Source organism: Xiphias gladius, chromosome 19, assembly GCF_016859285.1.
Source record: "Xiphias gladius isolate SHS-SW01 ecotype Sanya breed wild chromosome 19, ASM1685928v1, whole genome shotgun sequence".
Taxonomy (NCBI): domain Eukaryota; kingdom Metazoa; phylum Chordata; class Actinopteri; order Istiophoriformes; family Xiphiidae; genus Xiphias; species Xiphias gladius.
The window spans coordinates 23,913,415-23,935,616 of record NC_053418.1 but is presented as its reverse complement, the minus strand read 5'-3'; the positions used below and the strand labels follow the sequence as shown (position 1 = coordinate 23,935,616).

General features: G+C 39.5%; 1 protein-coding gene across 3 annotated transcripts; it reads left to right on the top strand.

Moving 5' to 3' along the window:
- The first annotated feature begins 2,630 nt into the window (after nt 1-2,630).
- tango2 (transport and golgi organization 2 homolog (Drosophila)) lies at nt 2,631-22,155 on the top strand. Of its 3 annotated transcripts, none has more exons than XM_040156424.1 (10): nt 2,631-2,877; nt 3,395-3,455; nt 3,772-3,895; nt 9,639-9,727; nt 11,787-11,906; nt 12,218-12,335; nt 18,418-18,485; nt 18,689-18,842; nt 20,174-20,278; nt 20,769-22,155. In XM_040156424.1, the coding sequence occupies exons 3-10, from the start codon at nt 3,840-3,842 to the stop codon at nt 20,887-20,889; spliced, it is 831 nt and encodes a 276-aa protein (XP_040012358.1). In that variant the 5' UTR covers nt 2,631-2,877; nt 3,395-3,455; nt 3,772-3,839; the 3' UTR covers nt 20,890-22,155. The 3 variants fall into 3 exon arrangements, with proteins under 3 accessions (XP_040012358.1, XP_040012359.1, XP_040012357.1); XM_040156425.1 differs by having other exon boundaries at nt 3,388-3,455; nt 18,692-18,842; XM_040156423.1 differs by having other exon boundaries at nt 3,388-3,455.
- Nucleotides 22,156-22,202: the final 47 nt, after the last annotated feature.

Sequence of the window (22,202 nt, the reverse complement as noted above, 5' to 3'; positions counted from 1 at the left end):
AAGACTGTTTTTTTTTAGATGCTTTGTTCCGTACTTCACAACAAAGCACACACGCAGATATGGTACGCCATGGTACTTAATTTCATGTAAAAATAAATCAGATTTTGGCATTTCGTGTCCCTAGGGGCAGGGTTATGACAACATGTGAATATAAAGTACCACTGTAGAATTGCCTGTTCAGTCCACCATTTTCCTGGCAAAGCATCCTATGGCAACAGGGGGAGCTAACCTGCTATATGCACTGACCGAAGGTAAACGCTAACATATGGACCAACATGCTCCTTATGGGGGTGGTTATACATGCAAATCACTTCAGGTCTCTTTTAAAAAAGTACCTTGCTATATTAAAAATCTACGATCTCAGTAATGACGCTGAGGATGTATGCTATACAGTAGGTGATCACCCAGAACCAGAAGCTTCAAAAAACAGTGTCTGACTTTAGGATTTCAAAGCTTTTGTATGGTTCACATTCAAGAACCCAAAACAATGAAATGCAATTTAACTGCACATGCTCCCAGTTAATTGCTTCAATGGCATCCAACCATGTCCTGGGACCATTAGTGCCAGCTGGGTGTGAAAACGCTGACCAGGACCTATCAAGGTCTACCGAGAACTTCATTGGGGACTTCTAAATGGCCTGAGCTCAGGTCGCGGTTGTCAAGTACTCGCTCACCCTGGAAGCTAGTCACGTGGGACAGGAATACAGCACTATTTACCCAAGAACGCTGTCGGTCCAGCCCCCCGACAGCCGCAAATATGGTAATTAGAAGAGCGAAACCGGAAGACTCTCCATGGTAACTCACTCCCAAACAGGAGGGGCAAAACAATGGACTAGTAAGGATGAGATGATTGACAGCTCGCTGCCTTTGACTGCATCATCAGCGATAAGTGCTTTTATCAACACACGACTAAACACGCATATATTTTATTTGATCAATGTTCTTGCTGCAATAAACCAACCAGCAGCATTAAGTGTATCTCTTCCTGTCGCATCACATTAAAAAAAACAGCGACTATTTGAAAAAAACCCGATAAATATAAGGCTTTAACACACCGGGTCCGTTTATCCTAATCAATAGCCTATGCTTTATCCGAGCACTTGCTCGCTCATCGGAACGGAAGCCGACGGTTTAATTTCAGCTTCTCCGATCTCACTTTACACTGTTATTACATTATTGTTATTACATTATTGTCACACCTCCTCCTCCTCCTCCTCCTCCCGCTGCTGAGTTGCAATGGCCAAGGCTAAAACTTGGCGTTGCAAGATAATCAGATTTACGCGAGAGAAGGACAGAGCTGCGCCGACGTTACCTCAGTCTCTCCCGTTCATCCTTGTGCGTGCAGACGAAGTGGTTTCCCCCAAGCGTGATGAGCGGCAGTCCGAGCATCTACTGGATAACGTTCCCGTGTGTGCAACTTGGCTGCAGCAGGGACACTAGCCTCCTGTGACAAAGCTGCCCAGCCTCACACTGTAGCTGTCGGGCTGCGGCTCCGCGCTCCTTTCGGCCATGCAAACGCCGAAGTATCCTAACTGATTTAAAAGTTGCTAGGTTTTGCCTCGGAGCTGCCGGCGTTGGCAATTACCTATGGGCGACTGCGACGCACTGTTGTGTGCAAGGCAGAGCGGCGTTTATACCTCTCATCCACAACAGTGCTGGATGCTGTCGGTCACGGCGATTGTCTCCGCCCCATCACCACTAGCACAGTATCGGACGAAACCGGCGACTGATTACTTGATCATTTTTCTGGACAATTATTAATTAAGTAATTCACTCTCATTATTACTTTAAATTGTTCTAATTTGGTTAGTGTTCAACGCTAATATTGTCTTTATAAAAAATAATTCCGTTAACTGGCCCGTTCATATGAATCAGTTACATTATTATATTTTCTTTTATTACCTCTTTTGTCTTTTATTTGTCTAGATTCAGCGCATCTATTGTAATAATTTACTGGCACTGTGCACTGTCAAGTCAGCACAAATATAGAAACCGTCTGGTGATAATTTTTCATAGTAAAAGCTTTCAACAACAGTAGACCACGCAGTACAATAATGCCCACGTACGCAGTATGTGTAAATCTATGGAGACGAAATCAGAAGGCAAGTGGTTTGACTTTACACTTTAAGATAGTAAACCTCCTTAAGAGCAGTATGCTATGTGCTAATCATTGCAGTAATCATTTACTTATTCATTTATGATTCTTAGTTTTCCTATAAGCCCTGAATGAGAGTCTTGTGCTTCAGCTCTGGGACTGTAGTGCAAGTCAATGTAGATTTCAGTCACACTATCAGAGTAATCAGATGCAACCCTGATTTGGATGTATATTGTATTGAACTGATGATCCTTGCGCCTAATGAATGTTATTAAAGGAAAAGCTGTGTGCTCCAGTTGTCTTCTAGTCTCAACAAGCCAAGCCCAGGACTCTAGTTTAAATAATTTCACCTGAACGTTTATTACATCAATGCTTTTATTTTTAACGTAACTAATTAACCGGAAATCTATGTATTTCCGATTACTGTCAGCTTTCTGGTTCTTTAAGTGCCGCAAACTGACCAATCACATTGAACTTCTCAACCCCATTTGGGAGTGCACTCGTTTTAATATATTTGATGTGCCGGGGTAGGTGGGAATCTGGACAACGAACAGAAAATAAACCTTCTCTCCCGCTGTAGAGGCTTATGAAACAACTGGAGACGCAAATCGAGGTCACTCTACGCGAGCACTTCCTCTTAGTTGTCAACAGCGAGGGTGAAGGGGCAGTGGGTTCAGTTAGCCAACACCATACAGCAGTAAACGGCACAGGAATTAACCGCGAAACAGTTGGCTGAACGAATATTATTTGCAGTATAGTGTGGCACGCATAACTAAGTTTAGGTAGGTATGTAAGGTTTGCCTGGTTTGTCTCTGTCATCGTTACGTTATTGACTGCTACAATGCTAAACTTAGCTTGTTATTGTTTAGGTTACCATGTTATGCCGAAACTAGTTTGCTGGTAGAGGTAGAACTACCCATATGTTATAATGTTACTTAACCACTGTATGGTCTGCAAGGTAGGACCTGTGTGTCCCCAGCAACATTCATAAAAGATAGTGGCTAAGCTGTTTGACTAGCAACTATTAATAGCTTGCCACAATGCTACCCACTTGTTTAACGCAGGGTTATTAGACCGTTAACATATAAAGTTAATGTTAACTATCTAATAAGTAGTTACAACCTACCAGCTTGGAATATCAGATCATTACTGTACCCTACCTAGCACATCAATGGCCGGGCCTCTAAACATCTGTTACTTAATTTCTACCTTTGCACTCACTACAGTTACAAGACTGATGGAGATAATAAACCTTTGTGATAGTATACCTAACACTTGCCATTCTGAACAAGTTCACAGGGGTACGCACAGCATGCACTCTGGATGGTCCATTTGTTTGTCCTACAGCCAAGTACACTGTGTAAGTATTCAGAAAATGACTGTTCACTGAAGTAAATGTAATCTGATGAGTGGATCCTAAAGATATGGATCATTCCAAAGCCTTTTTCTTGCCTAATATATGTTCTGTAAATACAGGCAGCGAGGAACACCTTTAGCATCTGTTATCTCAAGCTATATGATATTGCACAATTTGAACATACTTAACTTGGTCTTCATGATCTTGTTTCACAACAGATGTCTTAATTTCTGCAATACCATACTGCCACATACCAGACTTCCATATACCAACACTAAACGCTTACTTGTTTCTTTTTCTGATTACTTCTCTTTGTCAGATGTGACTAAGATTTGAAGGCAGATGCGGACTGAGTGAAAACCCTGTCATCAATCCCCCAGTACATCCATGTGTATAATTTTCTTCAAGTTTGACCCCCGGCCTGCATCCAAAAATGCCTACAGGTAGTGCAGTTAACCCTTTCCTTACATATTGACACTAATTGTGCTACACACAAGGTAAGCCATACTGTAGAAGAACTGGTAGTCCGAAAGAAAGGACTTGCAACTTAAAATATGATGTCACAACATAGATCAGGCTCCAGAAAGATCATGAGATGCATGAGATCATGTGCAGAAAATGTATCTTGATTACATTTAGAGCCACAGTGTAGTACTCTAGCTACATCTGAGTTGCAAACATTCACAAATCCTTATAAGTTCTTGAACAATCAAGGGCGCTGCCTCCAAACATCTGACAGAGCTAATGGCTCACCAGAATTAGCCTCTTACACCAAAACTTGGTGCTACAAAACTCTAACCAAAAATCTTAATACTGTATCTTTAAACAAACCCTCTTCGTGTACATAGGTCAGAGACCACAGTCACACACAGAACCACACACTTGGAGTAGCAGAGATATCTTACTTTTGAGCACTTGAAGTATGGTGTCCTTAAATACAATTCAGTCACTCTGCTAACTGCATGAATCTGAGGTCAAGCAGCAAGTGGAAAAATGCCAAGATAAGGGTCAAATATCATAAGCACCTGTCCACTTTTGATTTCATTTCAGCACTGCAGTATGCTTATGTTAACCTTTAAAATTTTGAAGTACCTACTGTTTGGTCCATCTTGATAAACAGTGTTGTCGGACTTCTTTTTTTTTTTTTTTTTTTTTTTTCATATATAAACATTCCCAATATGTCAGGTTGGATCTGTTTTCTTTTTGATACTGCTATAAAAGAAACACAGTGCTAGGTTTGAATATTTCACTCAGAGTTTGTCTCATATAGCTTCAACAAAGTGTTGGAACATGCGGCTACAACATATTTGGATTCTTTTTAAAAAATAAAAATAAATATAAGTGGAAAAACCGTTAAGGTTGATAAATCAAGTCAAGTATAGTCTTGACATCACTGCTCTCATTCTCTGACAATGCTATAATGTTCCCTATTTCATCTTGTTCCAGGACTGTCTAGTCTGCCACATGGAGCTTTGAGTAGAGGTGCAAACACACATAGAAAGCAGCATAGTTACAATGGAGTTAACAATTTTCTTTTCTGTAGTTGTATCATCTGTTTTATAGATAGGTATACATACATGCTTTAATCTTATTTTATAGGTGTGACGTGCTTTAGTCTTAGACAGTGTCATAGTTGTCCATGAAGTGACATCAATAGCTGTGCAGAACCCCATCAGTCATATCTGGCACATAATGATGATAATAATATTAAGAAGAAGAACAAGAAGAGGAAGAACAAGAACTATGAGTGCTCAGTAGTCATGATGACGCACACATGCACATGTGCACGTAAACATGTACACACACACACACACACACACACACACACACACACACACACACACACACACACACACACACACAGACTCACAAGGTGAAAAGGTGAAAACAATACCAGCCCCACTGTCACAGCTGTACTCTCATCATTAAAATTACTACAGAAATTAGGCACATCATTAGCTCAAATCTAACATTTGTAAGTGCTGGATGAATCTTTCTGCAACCTCCATGTGCCCTACCCAGCAGTAATGCTAACTTCTTTCAGTGGGCAGCACAGACCAGCACACTACAAGCAGTCAAAGTCAGTTGCAGTGTGATATGAAGTCCTTCTTATTATAATCTCCCAGAGCTCGAGGGCAAGCTTTCAACCTGGCCATAGTCCATCTCTGTTCTTCCCTATGGGAGTCTGACCCCGCCTAAGGAGATCACAGTAGAGGTGTGCTATGAGTACTGACTTAGACCTGTACCTGGGGAAAGGTGAAACGTACTGTGTCCTAATGCAGTTACATCAGTGCTATATATAGACTACTAGTTGCAGAAGTAGTTTAATTGTGCTGCGGTGATGTATAAATCAAAAGAAATGTTCAGGATACTTAGACTAAACTGGACTGAAGGCAAGATTAAAGTTTCATTAAGTACCATTATTATACTCCCAAAACACAAAAGGACAGGAATATATCTGCAGGGGTTAAATGGGTTAATGTTCAGCACAAATGACTCAATGATTATCACAAGCTGAGATTTCTGTATTTCGAAACTCAATTTCTAGCCTGCACTTTTTCTTTATGTCAACATTGTTAGCTGGTCAAAATAAGAGCCATGTTGCATTCAACCAACCAGCATTGTAACATGATTTGTCCTGTAATTATAGCACTTCTTTTAGGTTAATCAGTGTCATTTAGATATGCTCCACTAGCAGGATTATGGGCTGCAATTTTCATTGCACCCAGCAAGATGAAAGTGATTGACTAAAAAAACAGCATTCTGACAGTTTTTCATTGAGCTTTTGCAATGGTGGGGATAAAATGTCCTTAAGAGTAAGATTTCACTTGTGGAAATCTGCCAATTAAATTATGATATATGTTGTAAGCAAGTTGGCATTTTAGCCCAATGCTGGCTCAAGAGGAAAGCTCATGGAGGGTCCAAAATCGAAAGGACTGATCCTCTTGGGAGCATGAATGTGTTCTGCATATTTCATGGCAACCTGCCGATTAGATTTCAATATTTTTTAATCACGCTTATGCCATGACTCTACAATGAGCAATAGTCCACCACTTTTGGCCAGATTGAACTATCTCAGCAGCTATAGGTTGGATTGCCATCAAATTCATGGTCCCCAGAAAATGAACCCAGATGACTTAGGTGACCCCCTGACTTTTCCTGTACTGCTAGGAGCAGGTTGAATTTTCCCCTTATTCTGTGAAATACTGTATCTCAACATCTAGTAATGGTTATTCTAGAGGAAAACTCACATGGTCACCAAAAACAGTTTCCTGTGGGAACAAAAAATATCTAAAGTTGATTTCATAGAATTGTCGCTATTTCCCAAAATACCATGCCTCGGAATAGTTGGTTGATCAAGTGGAAATTTAAGATGATGTCAATGCGAGATGAAAGGTCAAGGGTTCACCAGAATTATCAGGAATGATCCTATGGGAATAATGAATATCCTTGAATACGTAAATCCACAACAAACCTACTGTGGCTACTGCCAAGTTTGCGAGCCACTGTTGAATGAAAAAAAAAATCAGAGTTCAGTGTTCATGAATAGCTTTAATACCTCTCTGCTGCTCACCATCCCTCCTACATGATGCAGCTGGCTGACTGTCATTGTGATCCGAGCTACTCTGATGTGATTTTCCCCTCAGGATCCGATAGCAGATGCTCTCACTAGTGAAGCATCATTAGTGTTAGCTTTGTTTTCAGGAGCAGTAGTGGCTCATACTGTCATTAGCCTTTGATGTGCCGAGGTCGACCCCTATTAGGTCGGTCTGGTTTATCTGTTTGCTCTTACACAGGATCTACGCTCCCATCCTGAGAGATTAATAGTGGGACTATTGCCAAGCTCGGATGAAATATACAGCTTTTGTAAAGGTCAATAAATTTCATTTGCCCTTTTTCTGTCCTGTGGAGTTTGCCCAAAGGGTGTTTAAGTGCCTCTCTTTAGTGTTTAAATCCATATCTCTATTATCTTTAACTCTAATTCTATAAATGTGCAACAATTAGTTTTATTAGCAATGTACATTTACTGAATTTTATTCCTGTATGCTTACACACCGTTGAGTACATAAGTCCACAATGCTCTGCTAAAATGTTAATTCATGTTTACAAAATTCACACTGTGCAATAGTGAGAGGTCGTGTTTTCCTCTAAGCAAAGGGACTGGTTGTTTTTCTGTTTCATAACTGCTGAATAGGAGACGAGCTGGATGAAGGCTTGTGTGCATGTGTGTTGCTATAGTGGGTAATGGATGCTGATTTATAAAGATATAAAGCCATTAGGTGATGTTACGTTTCCTTGCTCCACAACTGACACTAGTGACCTGCTAGTAACAGCATGTAGAGAAATTGGCCGGCGTTGCATTAGATACAGGTCACAATGCAGTTTGTAGCAGTTAATGGCCATGAGTGTAATGGCATAATTACACCCTGAAAAATAATGTAGGTCATAGTATAGTGCTTAACTGAGAGGCAGCCTGTGTCAGACTGCAGAGTCGCATTCATGGTCATTTATTTTAAATCAGATCACACTCTTGTTCAGGCTGTTCACTCTTGTTTGTAGCATTAAATGTTTGTGTTGATTATTGATGCGTTGTTAATAAAAACAGATTTAGAACTGGATAACACAACTCTATATGTTTTTTTTTTTCTGAATGATCTTTAAGGTTGTAAAAACTATAATATTCCACGCTGTCATATATATTCTGTATTGGCTTGATCAAAATCTTCACTGAAGCTATTAGGATGTTTACTCTGAGTGAAATAATCAAGGCTGTTTTTATGGCTACACCATTCGATCAGATGTGTTCTAGGTGTGTTATACATTATTTTATACACATTTTACCAAAATTCAGCCCGATGTACCTGGAAAAAAGTTTTGTGGGTTTGATACAGTGTTTGCCGTCATAGCGTGAGTTTGGTGACTGTTAACGATTAGTCAGGAGGGTTTAAGAGGTAAAATAAATTACCTCTTTACCACATTAAAAAAAAAGATTTTCATTTTGGACAAGGAATTTAAATGTGAGAACATATAAGATTTTTTGAGGTTGTGTTCTTGAAAACAATAACATTTGATTCAGTGGGACAAACATGAATTTACCTCTGTGCACAAGTTAATATCATAACATCAGTACTGATATAACAGTGTGATCGTTACAGTATCATGTAATTAACTTTGTCTGCATCGCCCACTGTCTCGTAGCTAAATTTTTATAATGCACTGAAATGAATGCCTGTCTGAAAGGAAGGAAAGCTATTCATTAAACTTAATCACTGTGGAAAGTGGTCATAGTAATTCAAAGTATATGTTTATAACATTAAAAATATAAATATCAAACAAAGATATTGCACCAAGTTGTGTATTACACTGACACAGCCAGGACACTGAAGTCACTTGGATCAAGTTCTTTTTCACTTTATTTCCTCAATGTTAAGATGGATACCTGATATTGGCTCGTCCTTTGGCCATCTTATTCTTTTTGATCCTCTTTCCTTTTGTCATCATCAAAAGGAGATCTTCCTCCTTCTAACCTTGACCTTTCTTATCCTCTGCATCCTGCTCAGTCAATTTGTAAAATAAGATACTCTTTTTGAAGGCTCCTGGACAAATCCGAGGCCTTTATAAAGCTTGAAAACTACAACATGGTGTCTAGAAAACGGAGTCAGTGGCAAACAGTCTCACAACTCATTTGTATAATGATCACCTGGGTAAATCATGGGTAAAATAACGGCCTACTGTTAGGAGTAAAGTTCTAGAAAAGACGATTGATTATGCTGCATTTAGAAATTAAACTCAAGTGCTTACCTGAACACAGAGAGCACAGTAGATTATATTCTTCAATTGTTGACCATTTGGAAGGTCTGCTTGGGTCACAGATAAAGCACAGACACAACAGATGTAACAGAAAGAAACTAATGTTCTCATGACCCAAGAATAATCTTTACAAAAAAGAAAAAGCTGCTGGATACAAACATATTATCAACAGCCAGCTGACAAAGGAAGATAAAGGAGATGGAGTTTCATGTGTTCATGATGATGAATTAGTTGCTTATGATGGATCTGCTGTTCAGCCCACTGATGACCTTCTGTAACACCTCAGTGCTTCACGTCAAGAGCAACTGAGCAACACTCACAGAATGAACCAAAATAACAAAACAACTTCTCCAACCCCTCCTTCCATCTCCTCAGGCTAATTTTGGCTGCAAATAGAGATGAGTTCTACAACAGGCCATCCAAAGCTGCAGACTTCTGGGGGACTAACAGTGAGATCCTTAGCGGTAAGTCAGCACATTTGAATTCATCTCACCACTCGCCAAGTTGCATAGTGAAGTAAAGAGTACTGAATGAATAAGTTCTTACTTTGCCATCTGTAACATGAGATAATAAGTAAACGTACAGCGAGTTAGACCTGTTAGTTGTGTTTTGAAGTCCGTCACAGAACATCTCCACCCACAGTAAACTATATTTAATTGACTGATGTCCAATACACATTATACCCAGGCAGAGGAAATCTGTCATCCTTTGTTTTTTCTGCTTAAGCAAGAAACGCAGAGATAGCGGTTCATCGGTCTCCTCTCCACTCTGTAATAGAGGGGTCAGGACCAGTAGTATTGATGGCTGCTTTTATTCAATGTGACAGGAATAAATCGCTCTGCCTTATCTTTGGGGGGGCAAGAGCCAAGGCCCAAAAGGAGACATAGCATGACGAGAAAAAAAAGTAAGCTATAGCTCCCAGTGGGATCAGGCTAGTTTTCCATCCGCCCCCAGAGGAATAAGAGCATTTGGCTCACTGTCAGCGTAAGTGGACCTGTTTTTATTGATCACCAGGAAATGCAATGGACTTAGCAGGTCCCCATCTTTTCTGTGTCTAGTGAGAATAGGAATGTGAAAAGACAACAACTGATTTACTGATGGATGGCTTTTATTTCATTACTGCCAAAGCTATACATGATGGTACTCCAATCAAAAGACATTAAAGGATTAAAGGGTATATTCCTTGCATACTTGCTGTAATGCAAGAGCAAGTGGCAATACATTATTTGTTTAGCTTTGTATTTCATCAGGTGTATCTTAATGCAGGCTAGTTCAAGTTCTATATGTTTTCTTACTGCCTTTTTTATTTGGAGGAAGGACATTTTGCTTCAAAGCTTGCAGAATAGTAAATGGAGAAAAAGAAAGCTGATGAGATAAAGGTCTATGTTCAGTTGATGCTTTAGCAGTTTTCTACAAAGTTTTCTTGCAAAGAATTATGTTATTTGGCACTAATTATTGGAGAAGTAGGAATTTCCTCTAAAGAAAAGGTCAATTTTAACCAACTAGTCAGTATTCATGGACCCCGCCCATCTTCAAAGTCGAACTTCATTTTGATCTCAACTACTAACATCTTACTCAGTTGTGACGTTATCACAGTGATAAATCTGTCTGCAGACAGACAGACCGACAGACACCTGCCAAAGTACTCAAAACTGCCTCTATGGTAGTTTCAGCTACAGTAGGTGTCTCCAGGACCAAATTTTGCCATGATGAAACACACACACACACACACACACACACACACACACACACACACACACACACACACACACACACACACACACACACATACTCACAATATGAAAACAATACCAGCCACACTGTGCCAGCTACATTCAAAGATGGATGTGGTCTGACCCATGAGTACTAAGTAGTAATATAATAACACAGTGATGACTACTGAGTTCTATAATGTAGTAATAACTACTGAGTACTCATGGGTTGGGAAGTCAATATGTTGACAGGTGTCGAGGCTGGTGTGATCCATCACAAGATGGTCTGTAGTTCATTATTGGTTTATTATTGGAAACCTTATTTTTCATATATTGACTTGTATGCTTGCTTGTTGACAAATTTCACATTTTTGTAAGCACAGCTCACTTGCTGTGTTTTGACTAAAAATGCTAGCAATTCATTATAGTTAACCAGCTAGAGGTCTATCAGTTGAACGCAGTCTCGGTTTCCCTATAATTAGTACCAGATTACCTAGTTTTTTCCAAGGAACATCATGAAAATTACCCAATGTGCTTCTTAGGGGAGACTAACCTGTGTTGAACCAAATTTTTCTTAAACTATTGTGGGAAACCTGCAAAAACTTTACTGGGTAATGACTTTACTAAATTGATACTGACAGCTTTGGAAGGGAAGGTCTTTTTCATTTGATATATTGTGATAGTTATTTTCATCAATATAATGGCTTACTGAATGGCTACTAACAGCGTACAATATATATATTGCCAGATGAAGTCTGATGAAAATTGTAGCTGCATTTGTTAAACATTGTGCTACTTTTGTGTTAACCAGGCCTGGACCTGGAGTATGGCAAGGAAGGAGGATCATGGCTGGGGATCAGCAAGAGAGGCAAGCTGGCTGCAGTCACCAACTACATGGAAGGACGTCCCAACCCTGATGCACAAGGAAGAGGTGAGCCAGCAACGAAAAAGTCACAAACATAGTAACTGCTGAAATGCCTAGAGGTAACTCATACATCTCAAGTCTCCACAGTCTCTTACACTTCAGATTATATATATATATATATATATATATATATATATATATATATATATATATATATATATATATATATTATATAAAATTGATTTGAAAGCACAATATTGCATTTTGTGCGACACTGTGAAGGCTCTCGAGATCATTTGTGCTGCAAGTTTCATACATCTATCTTGTATGAGTGCATAATTTAAGAACCATTTCTTTTTACTGTTGTTGTTCTGCAGGATTTCTAGTGTCAAACTACCTTATGGACAAGGATCTGGACAGTTACTCCTACCTGAAGAAGGTGTCAACAGAAGGCCACCTGTACAACGGCTTCAACCTCATCACAGCAGAGTTCAAGTGAGTAAAAGGTGTGGTGAAATCCATCTGAGTGTATGGTCGAGCATACACTCAGATGTAGTTAAACATGTTAAAGATGTGTTAAAGATGTGTTAACATTGTGAGAATCTTTACACCACGTTTCGGTTGCAAAAATGGACACTTGTCTTTCAAGTAAGCAGCCTTACCCTCAATATGAAACATTTCACAAGCTGGAATTTATTCCAAAGAGTTAGGAATAATACGAAATATGGCCACCTAAAGCTGTCGCATGTTAAGAAAAGCTCTTTATTGTACTGTGTGGATGTCATCAGGTGACTTCTTATGTGCGACACACCAGAGACAGTGGCAGATTCCTGCAGACTTTAGGATTTTAACTCAAAGATATTAAACTTGTTCAGAATATGTTGTAACACTATTCCTCTGAGTTCTGGCCTTTTCGTACCTTGGAATGAAACCGCAAAGGCAGTGTCTTCATCGCTGGAGTGCTAAGCAGGCAGAGCTGAAAAAAAATCTCAGATGTTTAGCTGTGAAAGAGCTAGGATAAAAGCTCGAAAGGAACAACTGCTCACATTTCAGGGTTTCAGACAAAGAAAATCTAAACAGTATTAAAAATAATGAGGTTTTTTCCCCCTCTTGTCCTCTGCACTGGTCTGACTTGACTGAATTTGGTGACCTGGTAAAGAGAGAAAAATCAAAGTGGGATCAGTGCACTCTGAGAAACTGTCATGGTGGAGGCCCCTGTAGACAACTGGCATGGAAACAGTTCTCAGTGTCTGCCAGTGAGAGGTTGGCGGTTCAGCTCCAACACACCCCCTACCAAACTCTATCCCTGCTGGGGGAGAAAGGAAAATCAGGTTTCCACGGTGGACTTTGGGGTCATGAACTGTGTATCATGTTAACATGGCCTCAAGCAGGATCCTCTCTAAAAAGGGATCCCTTCCCCCACTGCTGTGTTAGGCCCATATATCATTTATAAAAACTATGATGTCAGCTAATCATTGCTGCCTACCTCCAATATGATGGCTATGATGTAGTTTATTAAAACAATATTTCCTTGATTTCAGATAGAGGTTTTGTATTTCTAGCCATTGACTTAGTTCCATGAGTTGGTTAAAAACTCAGTCTGCAGTTGACTTTTAAATTTTTTCCAGCCTGACCTGTTGTAAAATGATAACCCTGTAAAACAGGTCTTAAATATGGAATTCATGGCTAAATACATGAAATAAAAAGACTTATTCGGCTAATGCTGAATGTCCCAGGCAAAAAGTCAGCATCGTCACCAGTTAATGATGCCAGTTGCAGCATTGTTCAGCATTGTTCTTGTATTGCAACATAGAGCTAGTTTGTCCTAGTATTATAGGTATGAAAAGGAAAAATGTTCAGATCAGACTGTTACTTCATTCTAATGTAACCATGTTTGACTGCCTATCTTCCACACATGGACATTAGACTTCCCCAAAAGCAGTAAAAAGCAGGAGTGAGTCACTAACATTATCCCACACTCTGATATACAGTAGCATTAGTAGCATCCATAACTTAACCTGTAACCCCACAAATGACTGTAATATGAAATGGTCCTCGGCCTTGGACGTTCAGTCAAGTTAGTGCTGTAGATTGTACTGTAGACAATAAAAGTTAGCTGGATATGGTAAAACTTGCCACTTATTTTACAACACTGACACTCACTGTTTAATCCAGTTCTTAAATTTTTGCTCTTTTTTTTTTGGTTTTTTAAAGTCTAAAAGAGACACCACCCTCCAAACGCTTTAAATGATCAGTATTGCTCTTACTAGTCCTCCATGCACAGCGCTTCATTATGTATAGAAATCCAAAGCTGGACAGGCCTGCCGTGCCAAGTTACGCTTGCTAGGCTATGGTTGGACAGTTGCTGTTTGATGGAGGAGTTTAACGAAGGTCTCAACTGTTCAATAGCTGCACAAAATATGAACTCGTTTCCACTTCAACTCAGAAGTATCCGTTCTATTTAAGCATTTGAAAACCATTTGATTTCTCTTTTCACTTAGGACTACACACATAACAGCAGCTAGATGACTCAGCCATCATTTTTTGATCAGCTGATGCCATCGGGATATGCAATTGTCCTTGTCAGGACCCGGAGGCATAGTTGCACCTGCACTGCCCCAGTGGCAATCCTCTTTAATGAAAAAATAAGCTGAAACCCCACACTCAGGATATACCAGCAAAGTGAAAGACACCCTGTGTTTATGTTGTGATGACGATAACTGTATATGTTTTTCCTGTCAAACACCCAACTGATGGGAGTGGCTCCCATCAGTGGCTCCCATCAGTCACCGCTGGTAGAGATGACACAGTGACAGAAAGCAAGCCTACATCTTTGTAATAAACCCATCATTTGTTTTCCACTGTAGTGTGCCCAGCAGGTTGGAGGTAATAAGGCGTCTAGTTTCTTTCCAGATCAATAACTAAATCTGGTGGATAGAAAGGTGCTCCATGTTACAATTGGAGGATTTCTCATTCATCTGTAACCAGGGGGTCATGATGTGGTGGTGGTGCGGAACAAGACGTGCTGTCATTTTTTTTTTTTAGCATTCTGTGTCTTCACTCAGTTTTTGAGTGTGTGTGATCACCCTCATTGAGATGCTTGTGAGAGAAAGGTCGTACACTTAATACACAACACAGAGGGATTAAAATATTTCAGTACGGCCATGATTTATGTATTGCTTTTGCTATAATCTGGATACTTGTTAAACCAATATCACATTAATAATCTATAAACATGTTGGGTTGAGTTCTGCGTGCAAGTGATTTGGTCAGCGGTAGCAGTGCATTTTCAAAACATTGCAAAGAGCCTTCCCTCAGTGGAGCTAATGCCATATATAGTATATTTACATTTTGATCTCAGATATATTCTGCTTGATGCGATCAAGGCTCCATATTCAGCATTTCATCGGACTTTCTATAGCGTTTGTTTTTGATCCCACTTTATGTCATTTTCGCTTTAAAGTCAGCACCCAGAGATGATCCATTTTAATGAATATCTCCACTGATGTTTGCCTGCAAAGAAATGCCTCCCTTAATGTACGTTCAGTCAAGCAGAGTGTGTCTATTTTATAAAAACAACTTTAGAAAGTGGTTCAATCTTATGGTCACAAACCATGTGTTTTAATTCTTGGTAGAATTTGTTTGAGGTGAAAAAGAAAAATAGCCATGCAGCAGAATCCGGGCTGAATGAACTCCCAACATTTTAACAAGGAACAACTATGAGTATTTGATTTTTGCAGGCATTTGTAAGATTACTTATCGGGAAATCACAGTCACTTTCTGTAGAATAAAACATCAATTTGGATTGAATAGAATTGTCAGTAGATGCTTACAGTAAATAGTTCAAATATAACCTTCATTGTTCATTGAGTGAATCCAGATGTCCAGAAATTGCCTCAAAAATCAAAATAACATTGATTTTGGCTATCGAGTTGTTAGAATGGGGTCATTTTTTTTTATTTTTTTTTTTTAACCGGAGAGGAGATCTAAATCCCACTACATTTTTTCTACATTTATACTGCCATTAGAGTCTGATCGCATGAAGGTTCATTTTTTGAGGCTAGTTTTTCTAGGTCAGGTGAGATAAGATTTCATTAGAAAGTTATCAATCCAGATGTCCTCTTGAGGCCACACACAGCAGCAAAGCGAGATGGTTTCACCGCTGGCCTCTCCAGGAGTGGGACACTCCTCTATTGGCCAAACCACTGGCAGTCCTAGGGACCCTTAGGTGGGGGTTGCCTGAGCTGTGAAGCTAGGCTCAATTTTTTGGTTTTTCTCTCGCCCAGTCAGTTGCTGGCTTTTAGGGGTCAAGGCTGGGGTCCAGCTGAGAGTACATCAATCCCTAACGGCCTTCGCCTTAGGCATTAACCAATAGCCAAGCACGTTAAAGGGCAGCGGCGTTGTTAGTGAACGTAACTCCAGCTCGATGTGACTATGTGAAAACGCTGATGTGAAAAAAACTTAAAATAACTTAAAATTTCATTTGAATAATCCCAGAATTATTACAGCTCAGCCCGAGGGTAATGTGAATAGCTGTACTAAATGATATGGTAACCCATCCAGTAGTTTTTGAGATATTTCATTCTGGACCAAAGAGTGGACCAATTCACAGACAAACATTGCCATTCAATGAGCCATATTGGTAGCATGGAGAAAAAGATTAAAAAGGGACAAGTCTGCTTTTTTTATTTATTTTTTTTCCATTCCGTGCCTCATGTCAGATGTGTGCGATTGCATACGAGAGTACATGTTGTCAATACCCAGGAGCCCCCTCCAACATGCCCATCTACATTCTGAGCTGATAATGTTGAAAGCTCATCCAGCCATCTCCAGGCAACTACACCACAGCTGGCAATGGGGAAACTGCTCCGCAGCCTCAGTATAGAGGACTCTTCATTAGAACATTTCCCAGCCAGCATACCGATTACCTCTGTGACTGAGATCTGAAAAAGCCTGTTTTCAACTCTTCCCTTCTCGTTGTCTGTGTCCACTGGCCTTGACCTCCTGCTGTTCCCTCATCTCAGCCCAAATCGACCCACAGCACACCCTGATAGGACTTTCAATATTGTAGCCAGTTTCAAAAGGCAGAAATAGAGCTATCTTGCCACAAATCCTCCAACTGCTATTCCCTTGGTCAATTTGATGCTCATCACAGGAAAAGTGTATATACATGGGTGGACATGAGGCTTCTCAGGTATTGTTGCATTCAGGTCACATTACCAATATCAAAATAGTATTTCAGATGTTGTGTTTGCCCACAGCAGAACTGACAACAGGTAAGGGCTTTATAGATGCTTCCATTTCCTTTCAGGGTAACAGATAATGATCCTCATTGCCTCCGTTATATTTGGTTGAAGAAAACAAGGACATTCATTTAATTGTATGAGCCGCAATGAAGTCTAGCTTTGATAAGCAAATAAACAAAAAAAAATATCCTACTTGTAGGTGAAATTCATGTTTTTCATATACAATATTTCACATAAACATCACCTGGGCTGCAGTTGAGGATTATTTTCATTAGTGATTAATGTACCGAATATTTTCTCGATAAACCAAACAATTGTTTGGTCTATAAAACATCAGAAAATAGTTTTTAAAAATGCCCATCACAGGTACCTCAGGCCATTGTGATGTCTTCAAATTGCTAGTTTTGCCAGACCAACAGTTCAGTTGTTGGTTAATAATCTTTCAATTGGCTAATTGATTAATCGACCAATTGTATCAGCTCTGAAAATCACATATGAAATCTTTGTTTAATGGGTTGCATGGCAAACATTTCCTACTTGTGGTGTTTCAGTATATGGTATAGACCAGAGGCACAACCCCTTTGCTGGATTTGTATTTTGTTGCAGAGCAACAGGCTCAGCAGCATATTCTGTTCCTGTCCTGCCAGCTCTTGACTGGGAAACCTTCCAAGTTAGATGTTGAAGCAGTGTTGCGCCACATTTCAGATTGACTTGTGCAAATGGTATGTCTCTCATATAATTGATATAAAAAAATTCATTCCCCTACTCGTTCAAATGATTTGGTCATAATTTATCGTTCACTCTCCTGTACCAAAGCTGTCACAGATGCCCTTGATGTCAGACTGATTTTTTCAGTTTGAATAAATTCCCTCTAACTGAGGACTTTGCAAAGAGATCTATCACCGTAACTAAATGGTTTTGTGGTAGTCAAAGCTCTAATTTGTATTTTGAAGCCTTAATGTTACCCAGTTGTTCCTTTAGGATAAGATTTAAGTGCTGCAATTAACTATGGTGTTTGGTATTTTTCCATTTGAATTGCATCTACAAATGAAACAGCCTTCTTTAATTCCTTCTTTTCCAGGACCGCACAGAAATTCGGTCATTAAAGAATACTGTGTGGTGCACTATTGATATTCTCTGTCACCCTGAGTACCCATTTTACATTATTCCCTCAGAAGTGCTCCTTTCAACATCATCTTTGCTGTATTTGCGTTTATTTCAAGAACATAGACACAGTATGACCCTTGCCACTGCCTTCATAATTAGACATAAAAAAGTTCAATCCTCACTAATCCAATCTCTAATTTTCTATCTTACTGTGTCCCATGTAGAGCCAAACAGGACATTGTGTGTTACTATGGAAACAGAGGCAGCCCTGAACCCATCCATCTAAAAGCAGGTCTGTGTTCTTAATATAGTTGCGGTAGAAATCGTTCATTTCACATTTACCTCTCCTCTCGGCCTATGGCCCGTTCACGTTAGCCTGACATTTCCATGTTGATATTGCTCTCAGATTTTTTATTTATTGGTTGATGTGCCACAAGCTCACTAACAGAGCTTACTAGACTACAGATTTGTCTGTATTTTTCATGTGCTCCTCAGCAGGAATCTATGGCTTGAGTAATTCACTCCTGGACACTCCATGGAAGAAAATGCTGCAAGGCAAGCGCCACTTCACCACCATTGTCAACGACCAGTCCCTGTCCTGTGATGGACTGGTGCAAGAGCTGCTCAGTGTCCTCAACAATGAGGAACTGTGAGTAATGAACACCCAGCTACCTATTCACTCGCTATAGATTCACAAACCATAATGACACATGTCGTCTTAATTGGAATTTACTTATAAATAATTTTATATTTAGGATTTTTTTTTTGTTTGATTTAGGGACTTTATGTTAAATGACATTTTAAGGGTATTTAAATCTACATTCACTTGTAAAATGGAGTGTAGTTGGTTAATTGTGAACATGTAACAAACAATATTAAGGGAATACTTTCGGGAAACACGGTTATTCACTTTTTTGCTGCGCGTTAGAAGAGAAGATAAATAACACTATTGTGTATTTACGATAAATATGAAGCTACCGCCACTTTAGTTAGCTTAGTTTAGCTAAATACAAAGACTGGAAACAGGGAAATGGCTAGCCTGACTCTGTCTATTGGAAATAAAAATCCGCCAACCAGCACCTTTAAAGCTCAGTAATCTACATGTTGTATCTTGTTTGTTTCATCCCTACAAAAGCAGCAAGTTGTGGTTTTCTGTGCCGGACCATTTTTTTTGGCCAGGTTTAACTTGGGATATGAATAAAATCTGTCTGATCACTGACAATTTTGTTACAGTTTTTCCTTGTACTCCATTGTAAAACTGTGTTTAGTCCTGAGAGCCACATATCTCAACAAGAAAATGTTGAGTAATGTTTTTCATAACTGATAGGAATGATGGCCAGATTGCAACCCAGTTTGTAGAGAAGAGTCCCTCTTGTGCAAGAGAAAGCACAGAATGTGAAATTACAAACGTCAAACTTTTAAGAAGAAAGGATGTGTTGGACTTGACCTAAACATAAATTAGGTGAGCCCAGCATGTCTTGCCACCCCGTGAAACTCTCAAACCTCATGACGAGGCCTGTAAACTAACTAAATGTGAAATTCTCTGCACAGCAGTATAATGCTACTGGGAGCTTGTAAATCACAGACAATGGAGAAGAATCAAATATGAAAAAGGGGCTTGCTGCATACCAAAGAAACTGAGCTTTTTTTTAAAAATTTTTTTGAAGCATTTTCTGCAATTGGAAGAGCAACGACAACTGCACAGCCTATTTTTGGCACGAGATATTTTCACACACAGATTTCAGTGGGATGTGAGTTAGGAGAAAGTTTCCAAACAAAACTGTCCGTTTAAGTTTAAGACACAGGGACTGAAAGAAATATACAGTATATCTGTATCAATGGATAGTATGGATCGTGCTGTGAAGTGATAGTGGACCTAAGTATGCTGCATGGACAGTATGGCAGAGAATGATGTACTGAAAACACATGCCTCTAAAGCTTCCTAAAGAGGTGTATTGGGGGTGTGTGTGTGTTTAACAGGAACACACCTGATCCAGCCCAGGAGAGCCAGGGCGATGGCTACAGTAAGCCCATGATCCAGGCTCTGTCGGCGGTGTGTGTTCGCTTACCTCATTACGGCACAAGGTCAGTGTCCTCCACCTACACAAAATCTCTATCCACTATCTCCCCTCTATTCTTTCAACCTGAGGTAACTGACAGGACTGTGTTAGGCTGCAGGATCATAGACTGCAGAGAACTGTTGGTACATAAAAATCCCCAGTGTAATCAATCCTGCACAGCGAGGAAATGAAAGGGGATCGTCTGCACTGTGATGCCAGGGTGGATTAGTGGATACAGAGACTGTACTGTAACCAAAAAGGTCAGAGGGTAAGTCTTTGCCAGAGTCATCAAAGTGTCACTTCACAAGGCACTGTCTGCTGTTGCCTGCTCTTTCTTGATAAGGTTGTTTGTCTAAATACCTCAAATGTGAAAATCTGATGGTTATATGATCATGCTTGTCCTCAGGGTTACTCCTCCCACCTGCCCCTGTTCTTTGATTTATTTTTCAAGCATTTTCATTCATTAATTTTTTATTTTTGTGTTTGCTTGTATCCCCTGTGCCTTGCCCATTCAGGACCAATACAGTAATCCTGATAGACGCAGAAGGGAACGTGACCTTTACAGAGCGCACCATGCTCAACTGTGACACAAGCAAATGGAGCACCAGTTCTTTCCAGTTCAAACTGAAGGGGTGAAGACGTGACAGAGGAAACACACTCTGTGCCTTTCTCTAACACCTTTCTTTCCGTCACCACCCAGTCCCCCGCATCCAGCTGCAGCTATGTGAACATGAAGACTCATCTGCACTTTTTCTTCAGCTAGTCGGCGCTAGCAGCCTCATTGGCATCAGTGATGTGTATTTCTTATTCTTGATTTAAGTTAAAATGGATCTTTTGAAACATATGAACTAATTTAAAACATTGCCAAAGAACATTTATAATTTTGTAGAGGAAAATATGTCACCAAACAGCAGGGTTGGTTTGTTTGAAAAATTGTAATCCATTACAGATTGCAGGTTACCTGCTTTGAACTAACTGCAATCAGTACTGTTGTTCACAAGATTATCTTAATGCAATCTAATTTATTCTTGTTGGTGTCAAATTTGTACCTTTAAATCCACAATATAGAGTGAATATACACTTTATGCACAATTTCCAGACTGCAATTTGAAATAACGTTTAAAAAAATATATTCTTATGTAAAAAATGTTGCATATTATTTTCCATTTTACACGCTGAGAATTCATAAGGTCACCAATGTTTTTCTAGAGAATGTGTCACAGGTCGCAGGTAATTTGTTTTGCCCCAACCCCGCACAACTCTAGTCTTAGTGTTGGTTACAGCAGCCATTTCAGTATTGAATGCAAGTAGTTTCAGGCAATGAATCTCTGACTGCTTCCATGGTAGAATAATGCATTTTACAGCTGTTTAACAATAAAAACAATTTATCCTAACATTCAAATTTGGCTTACCATATAATGATTGTTGACAATGCACAAACTCACTGTGAGGAACCCAATTTATTGTAGTAACCACACATGTTCATGCACCTCTCTGATTTCTGCATTTTACTCTGTTTTTAAAAAAAAAAAAAAAGCTGGCTTTTCCTTTTACCAGATCTATTTTACTTCTGCTTCCTGCGTTTCATACCAACACATGTAACATGTTATACAGGGGATTGGATGCTAATCCAACAAGAAAAACATCACACTTACTAGCCTGAAAAAAACTTTTAAGCTGTTTATAACCTCAAACAAGAGAATGCTATGTGCAAATATTTACCTCCGCCAAGGAGGCTATGCAATCACCCATGTCTGTTGGTTTGTTTGTTTTGTAGTCAGATAACGCAAAAAAGTGCTGAACTGACTTACACCAAACTTGGTGGAAGGATGGGGGCCAGGGAAGAACCCATTAAACCCATTTCATTCCTGGGCAATTTCGGATCATTTACTATGAATTTGAATTTTTTTCCTCTGAAGTCTGGTGTATTTTGTTGCACATTGGCCTTA

Coding starts and splice junctions, on each gene's coding strand:
- tango2 (XM_040156424.1), top strand. CDS start 3,840: ATGTGTATAATTTTCTTCAAGTTTGACCCCCGGCCTGCATCCAAAAAT. Junction 12,336..18,417: donor CTCATCACAGCAGAGTTCAA/GTGAGTAAAAGG, acceptor TGTCCCATGTAG/AGCCAAACAGGACATTGTGT. Junction 18,486..18,688: donor ACCCATCCATCTAAAAGCAG/GTCTGTGTTCTT, acceptor TGTGCTCCTCAG/CAGGAATCTATGGCTTGAGT.